Source organism: Furipterus horrens, unplaced genomic scaffold (genome assembly GCF_987537825.1).
Source record: "Furipterus horrens unplaced genomic scaffold, mFurHor1.1.pri manual_scaffold_1, whole genome shotgun sequence".
NCBI classification, from domain to species: Eukaryota; Metazoa; Chordata; class Mammalia; order Chiroptera; family Furipteridae; genus Furipterus; species Furipterus horrens.
In genome coordinates, this window is record NW_028327171.1 from 215,600,383 (window position 1) to 215,621,471 (window position 21,089).

At 59.4% G+C, this 21,089-nt stretch overlaps 1 protein-coding gene across 5 annotated transcripts in view; it reads left to right on the forward strand.

Annotated features, from left to right (window-relative positions):
• Positions 1-21,089, forward strand: part of AGAP1 (ArfGAP with GTPase domain, ankyrin repeat and PH domain 1) — a 389,946-nt gene that overhangs the window by 100,300 nt on the left and 268,557 nt on the right. The window contains exon 1 of one of the 5 annotated variants that reach the window (XM_090285104.1): positions 5,564-6,636. The exons of 2 other annotated variants lie outside the window; for them this stretch is intronic. In XM_090285104.1, the coding sequence (XP_090141230.1) occupies positions 5,661-6,636 (976 nt within the window). In that variant the 5' untranslated portion in view covers positions 5,564-5,660. Of the gene's footprint in view, positions 1-5,563; positions 6,637-21,089 lie in introns of those variants that run through there. 2 more of the 5 variants (XM_090285112.1, XM_090285109.1) reach the window with 2 other exon arrangements.

Here is a 21,089-nt window from a genome sequence, read left to right on the forward strand (position 1 = left end):
GGAGACCTCTGGGAACTTCTTGTTAAGACATTCGGAGCCAGGGCTCCAGGGGATGGCTGACCGGACACAGCAGAAAAGAGGAAAGTTGTTGGGGCAGAGGCGCCGCTCGCCCTTCCCCCGGGGGTCTTGCCTGTCCCTTGGGAGCAGCGCTCCTCCTCGGGGGCGTTTTGCCCCCAGAAGGTGTTTTGCAGTGACAGCGCATGTTTGGTTGTTGAGACTGTGGGGAGGGGTGGGTGGTCCCGACACCCAGGGCAGCCCCCCATCCAAGGGGCGATCAGCATAGAGCACCCGCAGGGCCGAGGTTGAGGCGCCCTGCTCTGGAGGAAGGCCAGGTACCACCCCCTTTTGAAGAGTTTCTTGGGTATTTTGGTGAGAAATGATAACATCCTACCTCTTACCTTCCTCTCTTTTCATGGAACCCTCTTTCCCGGGTGCTGGCCCTGGGCGACACTGTCAGCCCTGGACCACTACCGCCCCGCCCCACCCGCAGTGCCCCTGTCCCCAAGCAGTGGGCACACACTTCCCACCGCGGCTTACCTGCCGGGCCATGGAGGCTGTGCAGGCGGGCGGGCCTCTGGCCGAGACGCCGTCTGCTCTGTCGGGGCGCCGTTCCCAGTTCGCCTGGCAGGCGCCCCCGAGCCAGGTGTGGGCGCCCGCACCGGGTGCTCGCTGGCTGCCAGCAGCCCATGCTGCGCGCCTGTCCTCTAGGAATCCCTGCAGAGGCAGCGCCAGGTAGCCTTCGTTGGCAGGATACGGAGCTGGACGCAGGGGCCGCTGGGGGTGGGCCTCTGACTCCTCCGCTGCCCACCCTTCCCGCAGACTCACCCCGCGCCCCTGCCGACTCTCAGACCCCCGGGCGCCTTTGGACGGGAAGGGGCCCGAGGAAGCCTTTCCTTCCTTCTCGTCGAGGTCCCACCAAATTGCGTTTTGACAGGTGTCGCTGAGCCGTGTGCAGCGCGTGCTAGTGTTGCCCACTGAGGGCGGGGGGTGGGGGGCGTCCTGCTGGAGTGGAAGAGGGCGCGCAGCGTGGGCCCCGCCCTCTGCCGTCGGTGTCCTCGCCGTCATAGGTGGCACAGTTGTCCCTGAGGAGAAGCAGGCAGGACCTGGGTGCTCAGAGGACCTCCCACGGTCTGTCTTCCTGCTGGGTCAAAACGTGCCTGCCCGCTCATGTCCTCGTGGGACTCAGAGACGAGGGTCGGGTCTGCGTTCCACTGTAATTTTCAGTTTATGAGGTGAGAAAAACGGGCCCCTAATGAGGTCAGCCCAGGCGGGTCATTTGCAGGAGAGGTGCCGGCCTGCAGGGGCTGAGCTCGGGAAACCCCCCTCCTGAAATGGTCCGACTTGCGTTTCCTGCCGAAAAGTAACATGTGAGATTGCTCACAAAATGTTCATGTCTTTTTGCCTCTTACGTGTGTCTTGGCAGTCATCCTGCTGCCAAAAAACAGCCTTTATAAAGTGCCCTGTGGCCCAGAGGAGGGCTTCTCTGTTGGCTCCTGGGGTGGGCGTGCAGGGGACCGGGCAGAGCCACCAGTTGACTGCTTTCTGCTGCCTGCAGACAGGCTCTGCTGAGCTGCCGTCACCGCGATTAGTAACTGTCACATTGTGTTATTTGGAAACTCAGCTTGAGTTGCAATGACTCTGCTGACGACCAGTGGTTTCCTTTAAATAAGGTTCATCAGCTCTAGTGGCACTTGCGAAATAATGTTCTTGTGGACGGCGTTTAATTCATAGGCAGCTAGAAATGGCACCGGACAGGGAAGTCATGGTAGGGCAGCCAAGGGGTCTCATAAACTTGGAGCCGGGAGAGTGAAGCCAGCTGCCAGGGCGGTGCTGGGGGGAAGGCTGGGACGTCTCTGTCCGTCCCTGTCCTGGGCCGTGGCCCCTCTGCAGCCTTTCCCCTCAGACACTGGAGCCCCGGCAGGCAGCCAGAGGAAGTGCCTGTCTGCTCCCCGGTTTGCCTGTGGCAGGGAGATCCACTACAGGCTTTTTTTTTTTTTTTAAGCCAAAATGGTGATGGACCCCGTGGCATGGAAAAATTCAAGGAAGATGGTCCCGAGGGGCCAGTTTCAAAGGCAACAGGAAAACTAAAGCACAGTGCCACCGGAGCACACACAGCAGGGTTATTTTCATGTAAAGGCAGGGCTGGCTGTGGAAGGGGATTTGCAGGGACAGGTTTTCTGGGAGCCTGTGATTCTTTGCATCGGAAGAGCCCATGTATCCAGGGCAGGAGGGAGAGGCGATTCTCCAGGATTTGCAGCCTGGTCCGTCGGGTCTCCCGTGACATCATCAGGAAGGGTGCGGAAAATCGGTGCTGCCTGCTGGCGGAAGGCACTAAAAGACAGTGACCACACGAACGGGGCTGTGGCTGAAAGGGGCTCCCCCGTCAGTGTCTTCTAAGATCCAGTGTCATCTAAGGTGGATGGAATGGAATCTTCTCTGCAGGCTGCACCCTCCTGTGGCTAAGTGCAAAACCTGGCCCGGATTCTCGACAGCCTTGCACTGATTGGAAGACCTTGGCAGTTCAATATTCGGGCTTTAAAGGAATGCTGTACTACTATTTTACCTTCTCCTCAGATGACAAGACGTATTTGTATCTCTTACTTATGGGCCAGCTCATGAAATTGATTGCCATAGTTGAAAGTCACCGTGGTCTCAGGTAGTGGGAACGGGCCCAGCCCTGGGCCCAGCCCTGGCCCCAGCCTGCCCCCGGCTGAGCTCCCTGCCTTGCCACCTCTCAGCGTTGCTGAGCCTCACTTTCTGCCTCTGCACCCCGGGCTGGCCTGTGAGTCTGTCTGCACAGCTGTGGCGGGAAAGCTTCAGACTTTGGCCCGTCTGAGTGGCGCTCATCTGTTAGGGTGCTGGCACCACATGACCAGCCAGGCAGGTGTCCCTCGCTGCCTTTTCTATGTGCCATCACTTGGCCTTGACAAAACGCATCATTTTTCATGAGTTGGTGAATTCTTTGGGGACAGAGACCCTGCCTTCTCGCTGCCTAGTGTTGCAGTATGGGCCCAGTATACACTGGAGGAATAAATGAGCAAACAGGAAGGTGAATAAATAAATGAAGGCTTACCTGAGATGTTGAGATATCATTTATATGTCAATGCCAAGTTCAATCAGAGTCACACATTCCTCTCTTCATTGCCAGCAAAGCAGAATGCTGACGCTCAGTAAGACGCAAGAAATGATCTTGTAGCATGGGAGTGAGTACAGATGGTGGGACCCTGGTCCAGCTCGCAGCAAGTAGCTGTGCAGCATGGGGGAAGGCTCCCACCCTCTCTGGGCCTCCACACCCCCCTAATCTGATGGGCACTAGAAGCCTCATTGTGAGAAGACAGTTCCTGCCTGGCTCCCATTCTGCAGCTTGGTGGACCTTGGCTTTTATCAAAGATGGCTTTCTATTGGAACTCAAAAGGTAGGACCCATCTGTCCTGGGGTCCCCACTTTGCACAGAGGACGGTTGGAGGCACTGCTCCTGAACCCTTGGGTACCAGGAGCTGGTAGACAGAGCTGAAGACCCTGTTGGCGGCAACCATGTTGTCCCTGCAGAGCCACCGAGGATGTTCAGATGTGCTTTTGAGTGTTTTCTTCTTGAACAGACCTGGTTTTTAAGAGCTTTCTTGGGCTCACAGCAGTATTGAACAAAAGGTACACAGACTTCTCGGATGCCCCTGCCCCGAGTCATCAACATCCTCCACCGGAACTGTAGGTTTGTTACAGTTGACGAACCCATGTTGATACATGGCCATCACCACAGGTGGCACCAGGGCTCACTCTGGTGGTGTACAGTCTATGGGTTTGGGCACACGTGTAGTGCCACACAGCCATCATTGTTATGGTTTCATGAAGAGCATTTTTCCTGCCCATTTCAATACATAATTTGAATCAACTCAGTCTTTCTGATTTATCCCATTAAAGCTGAATATTGCATTTCACTCTGAGGTGAACTCCAGATCTCCTAGGTCATGACCCCCATGAGACCTCAGGGTTCATCTCTGTATGCTTTCAGTGTTGTCACTGTGACAGGCGCCCCATAACGACTCATTAAAAGATGGGGGGGGGGCAAGCAGGACCCGCCAACATCCTGGACCCCAGAGCACTGTCCCTAGAAACACCTCTGCATGATCTCGCAGCTGCAGGCCTAGAGGAGGCTGTGGGAGCCAACGGGCTGATGGTGGAAATTGTATGACATTTTCCTTCCGAAACTTAAGCAAATTGAAATATCTGTGTGCAGGACATCATGAAGAACCGATGTGCTGGTCAGTCACGTGTGAGCCTTGTGCCGCATCCGGTACGGTCCGGAGCCTCGATCACAGCCAAGAGGTGGGAAATGGGGGCTGGGCGGAAGAGAAGCACACGCTCGCATTAATGGTCAATTCAGTGCTTACACCGAGTGCCTGGCCCACAGCGCCGCGGCTGATTCAGTCCTCACGGGAGTGCTCAGAGTTCCGGCTCCTTTGTCTTCATGCCCATTTTCCAGGTGTAAAGACTAAGGTGGCCAAGAAGTGGCCAGGCCTCGCGGGGACAGGCAGGCTGCTTTCTTCCTGCCCTTAATCCCTGTATTCTCCTGCCTGTTGTCCAGGTTGCAGGTGCCTACCTGTCTGGAGCCCTTCCCCACGCACTGGGAAATACTGGGAGTGAACCTGCAGGTCCTTCACCCGCAGGGCAGAGGTGTGAAGAGTCCCACCATCCCCCAGTCGCCCTCAGCATCCTCCCTCTTTGTTCTCTCCTTCCTGGGAGTGGGCGTGTCCCTGTGTGAAGTTAAGGGGTGACAGGTTCCTAACGTTCCTTTTTTTAAGCAAGTCGCTGGTTTGAGTCACCACCTTTTCAAGCACCGTGTTTAGGGACGATGCTTCATAAACCTGCAGCAGACGAGGGAAGACCCATATTTTGCTCCGGTGTTCTTGTTTTTGCAGCCAAGTCCAGAGTTCTGGTGTCCCGGTCTAGGTGGGGCACCAGGCCAGCCCCCGGAGGCTCCGGTCCGCGCCGCCGGGATCCGTCCCGGTGCTTCGGCCGGCCCGCTGAGCGCGCTCCCGCTGCCCCGCGCTCGCTCTGGGACTGGGCTGCCGTGCTGAGCGCACGGCCGTGGTGGCTGCACGTCGTCCCCGCCCGCCCCGCCCCGCCCCGCCCCGGCGCACGTTTCCATTTTAAACCGCGCCCTCCCGCCCCTCCGCCGAGGCCGGCGTAGCTGCCGGTGAGTCCCGGCCCTGGGAGTGGCGCAGACTCCGGAGCCGCCGAACTGTGCAGAAAAAGGCCCGAAGGTACGAGCGGCCCGCGCCGCAGACAATGAAGCCGCGGGCGCCGCCGCCCGCCCCGGGCCCTGCGCGCCTCGGCCGCACCTGCCGGCGAGACCGTCCCTGCGCCTGACCGTCCGCCCTCCCGCCGCTCGGTCCACCCGCCCCGCCGCCGGCCCATGGCTCGGCGCCTCGGGCCCGGACCACCGCACTCGGGTCGCGCGGCGCACGGGCCGGGAGTCGCCAGGGGCACCGTCACCCAGCTGGAGCGAGGCCCTCGCGGCGAGTAGGGGGCGTGGGCCCTCTCCCGGCGCGCCCGCTCGCTCCGCCTCGCCCGGCGACCGCCCGACCGTGCGGCTCAGCCCGCGGCTTACTGGATGCAGCGGAGCCCCGGCGGGCGGCGCGGCGGCCGCGGCCCCCGGCGATATGTATCTGCTGGACGGCAGCAGCGAGCCCGTGTCTCCGCCCGCGGACGCGATGCCGCGCGGGACGCCCCCCAGGAAGACTGTCTACCGCATCTCCGTGACCATGGTCAGGAAGGAGCAGCTGGCCGCTCCAGGCCCCGGCGGCCGCGCCCCGCGCCCCGCTCGGAGGCTCCGGCCCGCACGCTCCCCGGACGCGCCCGAGCGGCTGGTGGAAGAGGAGGAGGCGGAGGAGGCGGCCGCGGGCACTGAAGACCCAGAGGGCCGCCGGCCGCGCGCCTGGGACTTCCGCACCTACCGCACCCGCAGCACCGGGCAGCTGGAGCTCGGGCGGCTGCGGCCGTGCGCACGCGCCCCGGGGCCGAAGGACGTGGCCCGGAGTCCCCCGGCCGTGAAGCAGGAGCCCAGCTCGCCTGCGCCCTGCAGCCCCGACGCGGAGGGGGCCGGGGCCGCCCCCCTGCGGCGAAGCCTCAGCTTCAGGCACTGGAGCGGGCCCGAGGCGCCGCGGGACCGGGCCCTGGGCCGAGGGAGGTGCCACAGCAGCTCCGGGAGCTTGGCTTGGGCGCCGGGCGGTGAGGCCGTGGACGACCCCGGCGTAGTCCCGGAGCCCGCGACTGCTGCTCAGCCCGCCTCGGAGAAACGTAACACCCTGGACGTGGGCGAGGTGCTCAGCAAGAACGATGCGCTCTCGGACATGGAGCGCTGGGAGCGCAGTAAGAGCAAGAACCGCACGCTGGACAACAGCGACCTGCAGCGGCTGGAGCGCGCGCGGGCCGCGGCTGCTGGCCCCGGCGCGGCCTCGGAGCACAGGCTGCTGCGCTTCTTCAGCGGCATCTTCGCGCGCAGGGACGGCGCGCCTGCCGGGGGGCCCTCGGCGCGGAGCGTCGCCTCGCGGCCCCGCGGCTACTTCAGCCTGCGTCGCGCCCCGGCCGACACGCACTCATCCAGCGCGGAGAGCGTTGATGGGTCCCCGCGCAGAGGTGGGCAGCGTGGCCGGGGTGGGAGGACAGGGGTGGGAGCCCGCCCGGCCGCGCAGTGGGCCTGCCCAGCAGAGCGCTCTGGGACTTGCGAGCTGCTGGGGGACCTGCCCTCTCAAGTTCCCAGCCGGCAGGGGATCATAGCAGGTCTGCACGGGTTTGGTTTGGTTTTGTTGTTGTTTGTTTTTTTAAGACAAGTTGGAAGAACGGAGGAAAGAGGTTTGCTTCTATTTTTTTTTTTTTTAAGATTTTATTTTTAGAGAGAGGGGAATGGAGGGAGAGAGGGAGAGAAACATTGGTTGCCTCTTGCACACCCCCAAATGGGGACCTGGTCCCCAGCCCAGGCAGGCACCCTGACGGAATCATCTTGAGACCTTTTGGTTCGCAGGCAGGCATTCAGTCCACTGAGCCACACCAGCCAAGGCCCTCTGTTCCTTCTCGACTACCCCCGCTCTCAGCCGGCCGCGTGGGGTGGCGCCTTTCAGTATGTGTGACCCAAGGCCTGGTGAAGCTGTCTGGGGAGAGATCACCTTGCCAGGTGCTGCCTTTCTCCCACTCTGCCTCACAGGCCCCAAAGCAGGCAGCTGCTGGCTGAGCTCGCTGTGGGCCGCTCCAGGGAGCCAGGCCTTGGGCCGGAGGCTCCCGCACAGGCGGCGCGGCCAGGCGAGGAGAAGCAGCCTTCCCCTTGGTTAACGTCCTGCTCCACCTCCGAGTCTAGAGTCTGTACTTGTAGGCGCCGCCTTGAGGTGGTACAGTCGGGGCTGCGCTGTGGCCTCCGCTGTTTGCGGGCTCCCACCTGTGGCGTCCCTGGTACGGACAGTCCCGCAGTGGTCAGCGACGTAGGCACCTCTCTCCGCGGCCTCCCCACCAAAGGGTGTGTTAGCAGGGCAGCGTGTGTGGGGCGGGTCCTGTCTCTGCTCCTGTGTTCTGGAGCGCAGGCGGGGAAATCTCAGCCCGCAGCCTGTCCTGAGACCTCGGTCCACTCTCCTCTCACGCCTCACTGCCAGGGCCTTTCAGGGAAGGTTCCTAGCAGGTGTGATGATATGCTGGTTCAAGAATCAGGCAGCCCCCTGTTGTGTTTGGGGGTCGGAAACCTCCAGAACCTGCAAAATGCAGACCCCATTTCTCCACAGGCCTGGGCATCGCTCTGCAGGAAGAGGCTGGGGTGGGGCGAGGGTGGCCTCGAGGTGGGGTCCCCATGTGTTTCACCACAGACAGATCATTAGGCTACTCACCGCAGTCCGCAGCTGCTGGAGGTTAGGGTGGTAAACACTGCCCTGTGCGAGCCTTTGGTTAGGACTTCCACCTGCCAACGCACCTGCCCTGGGGAGTCTCCCTTCCTCCTGGCTGGTGCCTGTCACCTGGCTGACTGGGCATATATTAAAACCAGCTGAGGCAAAGAAGTTGCTGGGCTGGCATTAGTATTTCTAAGGCAAATGGAAGACAAACAGCCTAAGACAGATAGTCATGTTCTGATAGGCTTCCTCCAATGATTCTCCCAATAGGAGAGTATTTGAAACCAGGAAGCTGAATGTACAGTTGTGTTAAAATGTTCTTTTTTTCTTAGTGAGGATACAGTATAACATACCTGTTGCCAGACTGGCATTTGTTTACCTGCTGTTTTTATTTATTAACTAATTTTTATTTGAAATCAGTGTCGTTTTGTTTTGACTTATTTATTTTTTGGACAATCTGAAGTGAGGCACGTGAATCCTTACGTGGTCATGCCCACGTCAGCGGCATCCACCTGCACTAGGCAGCCCGGTGCCGTGGGGACGCGTCTGTCTCCAGGTGGAGCTGGTTGACCGATGGCTTTACCCCATGATCAGCGTCAGTGGTGCGGCCCTTCCATCTCACGCCAACGTCGATTTTCCTTCGGTTACAGCTGACGTTCAGTATTATGTTAGTTTCAGGTGTGCGCGCCGGGGTTAGACAGCCACGTAGCCTATGAAGTGACCGCCGCCGGGCACCGTGCGTAGTGACCATGGTATCGCTGACTCTGTCCCTGTCCCGTACTTTACGTCCCTGGGACCGGTGTGCACATCCTGTGTTGTGACTTCCCTTGGAAAACTTGCCTTGGGCACCGCGTTGGACTCCAGCCCTTGTCCCAACCCTTCCTCCGTGCCCTGGAAATATTTTAAAATTCTGTGAGTTACTTTGTTAAAACCATTAGTTTGTCTGAAGTTGCTGCTTCCATCCTTTGCGTTCGGGGAAGTTCACTCACGCAGCCCATTTTCTCCTGTAATGGCGAGTGTGCATCTTTGCTCGCGTGGGCCGGGCAGAAAATAGTCAGTAGTCCCCGGGGTTCCAGACAAGTGTGCCTCGTGGAGGGAGCACAGACATGCAGAAGGCAGGCGGCCCGCTGGGGTTCCTGTCCCTCCCAGGTGAAAGCGCTGCCATTTGGGTGTTCCCTGTTGTTCCGATGGATGAACAGTGGATTTGGAATCCTAAAGGTTTGAAAGTTGGGTGGAACTTTCCCCTCTAGGGCCATATCAGCAGTAGTAATAATTGCGATAATGCTTGGTTTGTCTGTCCCTTGTGGCCGGTCCTTCTCGGGGTGGAGTTCCTTGGGTCTGAGACCAGGGTTGTGGGTTGTGTAGAAAAGCGGGGTGTTAATGAACTCGGTTCCAGGGCCTTACGTTATTCTGTCGGTAATCACCACAAAGCCAACATTTTTTCCACCTGCTTTTGGCCCAAACATCTGAAAGGTCATGGTTCTTAGGTTCTTAAGGTATTTACAAGGCCAGGGTTCTTACAAGTAGAAGGTGCATCCCCCACAATTTGCTTCCTATAACGTGGCTTTTCAGAATCTGGGTGCTCGTTAAATGAGGCTTTGAATTCAGGGTGTAAGGTAACTTTCAGATGCCCTGACGCAGGCCCAGTTTCTCTGTGAACGTCCTTGGGGGGAAGGTGCCCACGGCCTTGCCCATAGCGAGGATCCAGTTGGGTTTGTAGGACGTAGGAAAGATGGGCTTTCCAGCAGCACGGTGCAGGCCCCAGGACTGCCCGAGGGCCGGCTGGCACCCCGCCATCAGACACTGATGCTTGTAGCCAAGTCCGAGGTAGCCACAACTCGGCGCCGGGAAGGTTTTTGCCACCAAGAGTCTGCCAGGCATTTGGGAGTAAAGCTCCCGCTTTGGGACCGTTTTTGATTTCAGAATCTACACATCAGTCGTCGTGGACTCAAACTGTGACTAAATCGTGAGGGACATCGCTGGTTTTCTTTCAGCCTTGGTGACAGTTGATTAAAATTTGAACTTCTTTCACGCCTACAGGAGAGTGGCGAAGATTGTCACTGGCAGGCTTTTCTTTCTTAGACTCCTTCAGCTGCTGAAGTTTTAAATTGACTGTAGGAAAATAACTTGAAAAGATTGTCACGTGAAGTATTTTGGGGGGTTTCCTTGGCCTCAGAGCCCTGTGCTTCGTGCAGGCTGTGCACCTACCTGTGCACCCGGGCGGCGAGGTGGTTAGAGTCTCACTGCAAACACATGCTGGCTTGCACGTCACGCACCTGCGGTTTCCCTGTGTTCTCACCCGCAGGCGCCAGGCCTCGTAGCCTGGATGCGCCTGCCCTTGGGGGATGACTCTTGGACTCTGGAGTCCCCGTCGGCCCGCGTCTGTTTCCGCTCTTCCTCTTCCTTCCCCTGATGTGTGACCGCCACCGCCCAAGGCCAGCGGCAGCCGGCTCCCTGTAAGGCTCAAAACTGCCATCGAGGCCAGAACGCGTGGGAGAGGCCCTGTGTCAGAGCGAGGGCAGTTCCCGGTCACCTGATACGCGTGTGTCAGGGCAGTCTGTAGACACCGGTATCATTCAATACAAAGCAAGATCAAATGATAAGTGACTGATAACGTCGTCGGGTGTTGCCCTCTGCGTCCCAGCCAGCCTGCTAACACTCTCCGGGACCCGCCGTAGGCAGCACCGGGCCAGGGCGGCACGTGTCTCTAGGGTGTTCGGTGGCTGTCCGGCAGGATTGATTACAGCAATAAAGTGATTCATGGACAGTCCGGGCTGAGGTTATTAGCGGCTTAGTAATTTACAACTGATTTCTGACAGCATGCTTTTTTTTTTTTTTTTTTTTTTAATGAGTGGCTTTGTTCTTTAGGTCCTGATTCTCTTGTATCACTCAATTTCTGTAGCAGGATATAGATTGTTTTATATAGTTTAAAAAAAATTTTTAGTGGAGAAAGGAGGACGTAGCAATTCAATGAAATAAAAGCACTTGACACATCTTAATTTTTAAACGTGGTTTCGTACAGAAAAGGACCTGGGGTTTTAAAGGAACCGTGTAACTCAGCCTCTCACCTGAGGCATGTTGTGCTGATGACAGTCTCGGAGCTCAGTGACTTACTTGTTTGTTTTGGGATTCACTTGCTTTTTGTAAATGACTCCAGACAGCAATTTAGGGCCCCCAGTTTGTAGTGCTGGTGGTCGCTGAACTGCACCCCTGGAGACAGAGCGCCGACGAGGGAAGCGGGCAGAGGTGCCCGCAGGTCAGCCAGGGCCCCTTTGAGCAGGCGCGGGGGGCTGGGGCTGCCGGGCCCTGCGTGTTTTCTCCGGCTGGAGCCCGTGTTTCAGCCTCGGCCCCTGTCAGTGTCTTCCCTTGCGTCACCCTGGGCTTGGACTATCCTGCCGTCCAAGGAATGCTCGGAGCTGCGTCTGCTCCAGGGGCTCCCGCAGGCGTAGCGAGGCCCAGCGCAGCCGGCGGCCGGCTCACAGCAGACGAGCCCCTGGGTTTGGCAGCACGTGGCCCGGCTGGAAAGCACCGGCGCTGCTTTTGTTTTCTGCCTTGTTTTGGAGTCGTCCCGTGTTTCTGTCGCGCCCACAGACACGGATCGCGTTTCCAGGCCGTGCTGTGCGGAAGACGCCTGTCCCCAGAGATCGTTAGCCTGTCGGGGGAGACCAGGCGTTCCAGTGAATCACAGCTTCAGGGGACACTTAGGGGAAGGTATGACTCTGACAGGGAGCCCCTCCCACACTGCCGAGGGCAGGGGGCTGGGCTTGGCACGCAGGCCTCTGATGAAGGCGTGTGGGAGAAGTCAGTGAGAGGACTGGGGCACACAGGAACGGCAGCAGGCGGTTGGGAGCGGGAAGAGGAGTTCACGAAGGCCGCACGGGGGAAATGATTTGGGTCTTGCAGCATCAGTAGGAGTTTACCAGGGGGGCCTAGAGGAGGTTCTGTATGAGCAGATTCTTTGGAGCTTCTCTCGGTAACTCCTGAGACATCTTTTCTCCCCCCCCAGGTCTGTATGATTAATGCCGACATCGAGCTTTGCGAAAAGGATGCCCTGTTTTCCATAATGAGCCGCCTTCTTTTTTTAAAAAATATTTTCTGGCACAAGGTTTCTGTTTTCTATAGGAAATCTCCTTTAGGTTATTGGGTTTTTTTCTGTAATGAACCGAACAATTATATCAATTTGAAATGATGTCACAAGGAGTAAAATAAGGGAAAAAGGGAAGGTTTCATTTCAGGAGGACAGCGCGTGGCATTAAGCCCTGCAGCTGCGGCGGTATCTCCAGGTGAGGAGCAGAAGCGGTATTAAGGGTAGCGATGAGCAAGAAGAAGGGAGATCTGCCGGGTTTGCGGGACTCCCAGAGGAGTGCCAGCTGCCCACCCCTGTTTTGGTGTGGCTTTTGTTCAGCGCAAGGGGAGCCCGCCGCGGCGTCTGGATTGACTTGCTTACAGCAGCCGCTCCGGGGACTCTGTCTCCCGTGTACTGCAGCCGATGGAGGGGCTCACGTCTGTCTACTCTCTTTCCTCCTGTTCACTAAGACGTTACTGTAGATGCTCATATAATTTTTAAAAACGTTGGTGCATGCCTATTTTTTTGGTTGGTTTACATTCAAGGATAGGTCTTGGCCCTTTGTTGTTTTATTTTTAAACAATCTCATTATTTTCTTTGTTTTAGTTGGCTTTCAGTTCTAGCACCACTGATGGACGGAAAGACTCACAGCTCATAACAAAAGCTTCTGTGGGCCAGCAGACAGGAGACGCCTCACTGATTCGGTGCCAGGCAGTCGCTGCCCGAGGGGCGTGAAGGCCTCTCGGCTTCTCCTCTCCCAACACGTGAGGGTCGCTTTAAGAGGCACGTTTCAGCATTTGGGGGGAGCGAAAGGGAGGGGGTGTCCGTCTCTCAGAGCCCCTGCGGGCATGGTGCACGGAGTCGAGTCTGTTCCAATGTGGTCCTCAGGGGCCACGTTTGGCATGGCTCAGTGGGCTGGCCGTTTCAGTCCACACGCAGGGCCGCTCCCTTCATCCAGGGGACTTGTTTGGGTACCAGTGGGACACACGTTCTTCGGAGTGGGTGTCCATTCATTTGCGATGCTTCAAAGGGACGCACACGGCCCCTCGCCCTCTGTGCCTGGCATCGCAAGGGCTCCGTTCAGCCGCCCACTGACTATCAGACCCTTGAGAGCTGACTCCGTGAACAGTGCCCCCAGCCTTTGTGACGCAGCCCCTGCCCTCTCTGGGCACCGGGTCAGAGTTTCTCAGCTGGTGTGGGTGGGCGTGGGGGACAGCGGGTATCTCCCCGGTTAAAACACTCACTGTCCTGCCTCCCCGCTTCCCCCCAGGCAGACACACAGACCCATCGGCTCTGCCCAACACCCTTAGACTGAACCCAAGTTTGTGACGTAAGAGGGGATGCTGAGTGTGATCCGAGCCTGCACGTGGCATCAGCTGTGCTGAGTCTGACGTCTCCCGTTGGCCTCGGCCAGCTCTCAGCGAGCGCCACACCCTGACTCGGGTGGGTGGTTGTCTTCCAAGAGTAGATGATTGTCCGGGTTTCATGCGGAGGGGGGTAGCCTGCTTGCTGCGGCCTGGGGAGAGGCAGCCCCGACATAGGCTCGGTGCATAAAGAGAAGGAAAAACAAGAGAGAACAGATTTTAGCAGGTGAACCGGGTCAGAACCGGGGCACGGGGAGCTGTGTTGCGTCCAGTCGCGTCCGACAGCGGGTCCCGTTGCGTTGTGCGTTCACACCGGGGCAGTGCCGCGCTGCGTGTGTTTCCATACAGGAACGGCGACACTGCTGTGAAGACCTTTGCTGCTGGTCGTCGTACCGAGGGGTCCTGGTTGGTTTCCGAGCTGGCCGCAGAGCCGGTGGCTGCCCTGTGCGGAGGCCGCCTTCCCGCCTCTCCCCGCCCTCTCCGAGTCCCGACGAGGCCCGAGTGTGGTTAGAGGTCAGGCGGGTGTGGCTGATCAGTCTCTCCTGGCCTTGGTATTCCCCGATCCGGTGAAGGGGTGGACATTATATTCAACACCAGCGTCTGGGTATTTGCCGTCAAACAGATTTGTGTTCCCAGGGCAGTTAATTTTCTGAGCTACAGGAGAATTTTGTGCGTTTTCCTTTTTCTTTCAAGTCCAGAGAGACACTGACTGGTTCCCAGGCTGAGACCAAATCCCCAGGTAACGCTGACCTTACTTTTAGCTTCCTGGGTGGCCTGCGGTAACCACTGCCCTTCACACCCGGGGCCTTTTCCTCAGGCTGGCCTTGGAAACCTGACTTTGACTTGTAGTAGATGTTATAATACGGGTGAACCTAGTGCCACGTAAATCCTAGGAAGGTCATTTAGGTACCAGGTTATAATAGTTGACATAAGAACATCCAGACCTGTGGAGAACTCTGATAAGTTCACTTGCCCCAAACTAAGGCGTTGTCGGAGCAGGGCAAGACCTCAGATGACCCGGAGGACAGCCTTGCACACCCGTGGAAGGAAGGAGGGAGCAAGGAAGACGACCGGAAGGCGGGCCTGGATTACTGGGGAGTTAACAAGATTGTGTGCTCCTTCGAGGGTGACTGGCTTATTTCAAAGGAGCATTAACCTAGATGCATAGAACCAAGGACAGGACTTGCTTAAGGCCCAGATCAACCTTTTACTAAAAGAGTTGTGGCTGGGACCACCCACCGGGACCTGCCCAGTTAGGAAGTGACGGTCAGGTCACCCTGGGAGGCTGCTTTCCATAGATGCCCTTTTTTGGCCCACAAATTCCATTTTGGGTGAGTTCCCAAACACGAGAGTACTTGATGCCTGCTAGTGATAATTTGGTAAAGCGTGCCGATGACCTGACCCCCAGTGTGTGAAACCAGGTGCGTTTAAACATTTAGATGACCTGCCAGCTTGTCATGTTGTCACTCACAGGAAGTAGGCGGGAGTTCATTATGACATATGCGGACTGGAGGGACGTCACGATGACTTAAGTCACTGAGCATCTCTTTTGAGGGGAAGGCACACACGCCAGGCGGTCGGTGGGCTGGCTGTGGCAGGAGGTGACCTGGGCTTCTTCTCACCTGGGCATCAGGCAGGCAGGGCTACGCCTTCAGTCCGGGCTCCGGGGTCACGGCACCTGTACTCTGCACGTCCGGTCCTTGGAGTGCCTGTTAGAGTTTCGGGGTCCTGGGCATGTAGCTGGGCAGCCCTTTCCCTTCCATCTCCCGTTCTTCCTGGAGTCAGTGAGGGTCCCATCAGCTCCGTTGCCTTTCCCCGCACCAGCCCCGTACCTGAGGCCCACGCGCGGCGCGTCTGCCGGCCCTGGGTCCCCGCAGGTGCAGCTGTTTTCAGAGAGACCCGGTCCCGCCAGGCCACCAGCCAGGCCCTGCAGACTTGTGAGCACTCCCGGTCTCCGGCAGGTGTGGCAGTGCGGCCGGGACGCTCTCCTTCTGTGCCGGTGGTCGTCACGCCCGTGTGGGCAGCGGCTCCGACACACGGGAGCTGCTGCTGCTGCTGCTGCAATGAAATGAAACCCATCCTGTATTTCAAGGGAAACGTGGAACGCCCGGCAGGGAGGTGCAGCCGTTTGCCCTGACGGAGTGAGCTCTGGTGGCAGACCGCTGTGGGGGCAGGGGCAGAGGGCGCGCAGGGCGGGGTGTGGCCGAGGTCCCTGCCCTGCCCCAGAGCCCGGGGCTCCTGCCACCAAACTGCTGTATCGGAGGAGTAGGCGGATGGTGTCCATTTTTAGGCTGCTTTTGTTGCTGTGCCACAAGAAGGCGGCGCCGACCTCAGCAGCCACACCTAGACGGTGCTTGCCTGGCCGCGCCCCGGGAAGCGCTCTGTGCCTCGTCCCTTGACTCCAGCAGCAGTAGGTTACCGTCCCATCGCTCAATAGGATGGATGGCCCGTCTACAGAGAGGTGGCTCGTAGGGATGTGCAGACAGGTGGAGCTGATGGAGCGACCGGGAGCCGAGCCCACGGCGGCCGCCTCGGCCAGCAGCTCAGGTTCCCGCTGTCAGCTGGCCGGTCACACTGGCACATGCCCTCCCGTCGGGGTCTCCCCGACCGCCGCCTCCCTCTCAGTCCCCATCATGAAGGGTCTGTACCACGTGCCCTGGATGGCGGTTTCTCCTGCTCAGAGCAGTCCCAGAGCCTGGTGGCGGTGGACTCACCTGCACGCCTGTGCACACGTGTGTGCGTGTGTCAGGTCACGCCCAGCGGGGACGTGGCGGGCAGGGCTGGCTGAGCAGGTGGGCCATGAGCCCACTTGCATTTTGCACCCTCGCCTGGGAGATTTGGGGCTCAGAGGTCAGGCTGGATGCTTTGCTTTCTGGACTGGACTGTGCATTCAAGGACATTGCGTGGGCCTTGGCACTTTTTCTAAATGCTTCTGTTTTTCCCTGGACTAGTTTGATCTGGTGGTGAATTTCTCTGATGGCTGCATGTGTTTGATGAAAATAATATGATAGTAAATGCGCGGGAGACCAGGAGCTGCTGGCTCTCACCCTCACTGGGGTTTGGGTGCTGTTGACACAAGGCCCTTCTCCCCAGTCACCGATGGGTCCAAAGGTGCTGCTCCTGCCTCTCCCTGGGAGGAGGACGGCTCTGACTTCCTGGCTCACCCTGGGGGCCCAGGCGTGGCCTCCCTGTTGGTGTCCAGAGGACACACTTGTGAAACAAACGACCCTAGAAAGCTAGACTAGAGGGGACTTTGACCCCCCCCCCCCCGTCTCATCCTTTTACAAGTAAATGTAGCACCTGCCGTCCGCATCACCTTGCAGGCCTGACCATAAAGGTGATACTTTATCACAGAGGCAAAGCCCAGATCTGAGCATTTGATATTCTACATTTGAAACATGTAGGCACAGGTTTTATTTTAAACTAAAAGTGGTTACCAAGATGCAGAGTGTGGTTTATCCTTAGCCTTAGACTAGGAGGATGGGCGGTGGCCGGCGGGGACACTGTTGTCACCCCTGCCCCGGGAGCTGGGCCTGCCCGCGCGGCCCTCCCCAAGGGGGAAACCCGAGTCCGCTTGGGGTGGGCGCAGTGGTCTCGAAGTTTGTTGCTCTTGCCGTACCTTTGGGTGAGTAATTGTGTTCTTTCTTCGCTCCTGATTTTCTTCCCTTCAGCCCAGTCTTGGTTTCGAGAAGTCCAAATCGGTGGGTTTATTTTCAGCGTTCTAAATCCAGCCGTGCAAACAGTGAGTCTGGGCCTGAGGGTTTGGCACGGATCCCCGGCTGCTATTTTGAATGTGCCAGAAGCCTTCTTGGACGTCATTGCTGGGTTTTCTCTGATTAGGCTGTGAGCCTGGGAGCTCCGAGCACTGGGGTCGGGGTTGTTTACTGGAAAATCCTTCTCTTCCCTCCAGAGTTTATTCCCTAGACTGGCAGGGCCCAGGGAAGTCCCCCCTTTTGGAGGGACCCCGGCTCTGCGGTACTGCATGCTGGGACCTTCTCTCCTGCCGCGATGTCTGTGCAGATGGACACTGTTCGTCCCGGGAGGGAAGGGCATGTGCCAGTGACGGGCCCTCAGCGTGGGGCGCGCACGCGTGGCCACTGCAACAAGCGAAAGGACGCGTAACACAGCTCCAGACCTGCTCACCGCCTCGACTTCAGAAGGGCCGGCGTCCAGCTGGGCTCCCAGGAGTCTGGGACGGGACGGGCTTTGATACATCTTTCTCCTGCCTCTCCCGCCACACAGCAGGCCGGGCCTCAGCTACTCAAGTAACCGTGGCCATCTGTGGGTGCGGCCACAGCCAGGCCACGTGACGCAGGGACTGCACGGTGGGCGCCAGGGCACGGCCCGGTTACCTGCCGCCGGGGGTGCACATCCGCAGAGGCCCCCAGGGGAGAGAGCTGGGGCCTCTTGCTCCGGGGACCTGGTGTCAGCCTCCGTCCTCCCCGTCCTCAGAGCGGCCTTGGTCACGCGGCCCTCCCCCACCTGTCTCCCAGCTCACCCACTGGCACACGGCGCTGACCAGGCTCGGGGCAGTGGCTGATGATGGTCCAGGAAACCTGGAGGCAAGAGGCAGGCGCAGAGTTTAGTTTCCTAGAAGCAAACGTTCAGAGAAACGTTTCAAAGAAATGAGCCCCATCCTGACAGGCTGGTCGCCGGCTATCCAGTGACAAGGGAGACGGAGCGACCAGCATCGGACGCGCTGTGCGGAGGGAGAGGGGCACTTAGCAGAGGGGGTTCAGGCTGCACACGCGCACAGTGAGTGTGATTTGGAATGTCCCCCACAGGGCTGGGCTGGAAGGCGTGTTATGTATCCACAACCAGATAACGGGGGGGACTGGTCCCCGGTGCCCAGCGATTGTCATCGGTGAAGGTTCACCCCACCACCCGCTCACCTGCCCCAGCGGCCCCTCCTCCACATCAAGCATGGTGGCCACCTTCCATCCGCCCTGTCCACTGGACACCTGGCCGCCTCACACAGCTGCCCTGGGAGGGCTGTCCCCTCCCCTCTCCTCCCCCCCCCCCCATTCTGCCACCTGCTTGCTTCCTTTCTGCCTCTGCCACCTGGGTCCACATCACCTCTCTCTGCACAGCTCTCACCCCGGCCTGAGCTCTGCCCGTTGCCCCCTGCCCGTCCCCGGCTGCTCCGCGCCCTCCAGGTCCCAATGCCAGCCCCTCAAGACGCCTCCCTGACTGACGCGCCCCCAGGCAACCTCTCCCACTCCCCCTTCCCCGCCCGCCTGCATTTCCTGCCAAGCTTCAGCCAGCGCCTGTCCTGACGGTTCTCCCATGGGCCCATCTTCTCAGGACTGATGCTTCTCAAGGGCGGGCAGGTGCTGCCGGTCGTGGGTGGTGCCCATTGCGGTGCCCGGGCGCACGCAGGAGTCAGGGAGGGGACAGTACGCACCGCGGCGGATGGCTGCGGAACGGGCTGGGGGGCTGGGAGCCGGGAAGGTCCTTACCTGCGACAGGTCTGGGGGGTCAGAGCCGGTGCTCCCCAGGGTGGGGCTGTGGCCTGGGGGTGTCCCCGGCCTCAGAGGAGTGAGAGGTGCAGGAATGAGGGGACCTTTCTCTCGTTCTCCCCCAGCGATGCCTGTGGTGCTTAGATGGGAGGCTTCGTGGTCCCCGCGTGCAGGAGCCCCCTCTCCGTGCGCTGTTCCCACCCGGGTGGCCGCGTCACCTTCCTCCCACAGAACTGGGGCGCGTGCGCCGTAAAGAACTCCAGCAGGGCCGGGGTCAGTCAGGGAGGACCCCGCGAGGGATGGCCATGGCCATCGGGCGAGCCGTGGGGGGCAGACGCCTCCCTCCGCGCAGTGGTCTCCAGGCAGAGCGGCGGCGGGCTCTGGTGACGGCGGACCCCAGTGGCGGCGGGCTCTGGTGACGGCGGACCCCGGTGGCGGCGGGCCCCGGTGATGGCGGGCCCCCGTGACGGCGCACCACCCCGTGCCTGCGCCGCTGTGCCGTAGGCGACCCAGTCGGGGCGGTCCCGCGCGCAGCTGCGTTGGTCAGGGCGTGCGCTGCGGTGTCTGCTCCGCGTCGGGGCGCAGCGGCCGCTGCGTGGGGACTGCTCGCGGGAGGAGAGACGAGAGGCAGAGGTGGGTGGGAAGCGAAGCAGGTGGCAGCCGGAGCGGTATGTGCCCGGGCCGTGGGAGCCCCCAGCTCGGAGCACGGAGGCCGCCGTCCTGCTGGGAAGCTGCACGGGGAGCCACCGGGGGCTTCCCGCGGACTCCGTGTGGCCTTGGCAGGCTGAGGCGCCACGCGTCTGTGACTGCCCCCAGCCCCGCCGTTGTGGGCGGTAGAGTTTACTCCTTTTCTGTGCTGAGAGCTTGGGGGGGTGGGTCAAGGGGGGTGCCAGGCACTACCCTGCCCGGTGGGGAGGGGGCTGGCACGCTGGGTTTGTGTTCCAACGCTTAGTCCATTGCTCTGACCGGTGCTAACCCTGAACGTCAGTGACGGAGGGGGACCCACGGGTCACGTGGTGGTCATGGTGTGCACGGGGACATTTAAGGAGACAGCACAGGCCCTTCGCCTCCACACTGTGCAGCCTGCGTCGCGTCCGGGGACTGCTCTTTCCGGCCCCTGGCGGGGTCTTCAGCAGGTGCCCAGTGGCAGCGCTCCGGGGAATAGAGAGGCCCCGGGGTGGGTCTGTGGGCCACGGGGCACCCAGCCAGCCCTGCGCCCCGGCTCCTGCGGGAAGGAAAGGAGAGGCTTGTCAAGACTTCACTCTGAGACCCGGGCCTTCCTTGCCCCAAGTCTGTCCTTACTCTGGGGAGTGGGGGTGGGGGGGCGCAGTGTCACCCCCAGGGTGTGGGCACAAGGCACAGGTGAATCTGGCTGGTTTGGGGCCGGGGTCCAGGGGGGCCTCCGCAGACTCCAGCAGTGCCTGTGGTTTGGGGGTGTCTTGGTGGATGTAGAAAGCTGAAGTATAAAATAAGGTTTTGGGTGGCCCAGCATGCGACATTGGGGCCGACTTTTCATGACATGGTAGCTTGCAACTCTGCTCTATGTTTTAAGTTGAATGCACTGTTTTTATTCCAAAAGTTTTGTGATCCCTTTAAATTCTCACTTGTTTAAAGGGGTCCCCAAACACTTGATTGTGTGTTGCCCGTTTTCTAAAACATCCCAGAACATTTCCTGCCCAAAATGTTATCTTCAGAGCCACGAAATACCCTTCAGAAAGCGAACAACCACATCCAGGTTGCATTCTGCCCAGTAAGGGTGAACATAATTCAAAACCCAAGTTCACAGTCTGTTTTAAAAGTGGCACTTCAACCCCAGGGAAGGTAAGCGACTTTCCCCCAGGGCAGCAGGTAGCAGGCAAGGCTTGCTGAGGCCTGTCTCCCTCCGTCATCTCGCGCGGTGGCGTCTGTCGTCGGGGTGTGGGAGCCAGAACCGACGTGGGAGCCCGGTGGGGTGAGGGAACAGGAACGGGAGAAAGTATTTGTGAGGCCGGCCCGCGGCGCTCTCCTTGGGACTCCAGTGTGGAGAGGAGGCCCCGGGTTGGAGCTTGGAGGCAGATCGGACCTTACGATGCTTTTCGTCCTGTCTCAGGTTAACAAAAGGTGGGCACGCAGGGTCAGCCTGCCAAAGCCTCCCCCAGAACATTCACAGCGAGACCCGTGGGTCGCCCTGGCTTTGTGACAGTGAAGCAGGGATCAGGTGCAGCCAGGTCCCAGGCTTTGGCAGTGGGGACCTGTTTGTGACAGATCGCTCTGAAGGGCGTCGGCTCATGCAGTGTGCATCCTCCCCAAGGGACCAACGTAGGACTGACTACCCACCCGCTTGTTGGGGGCA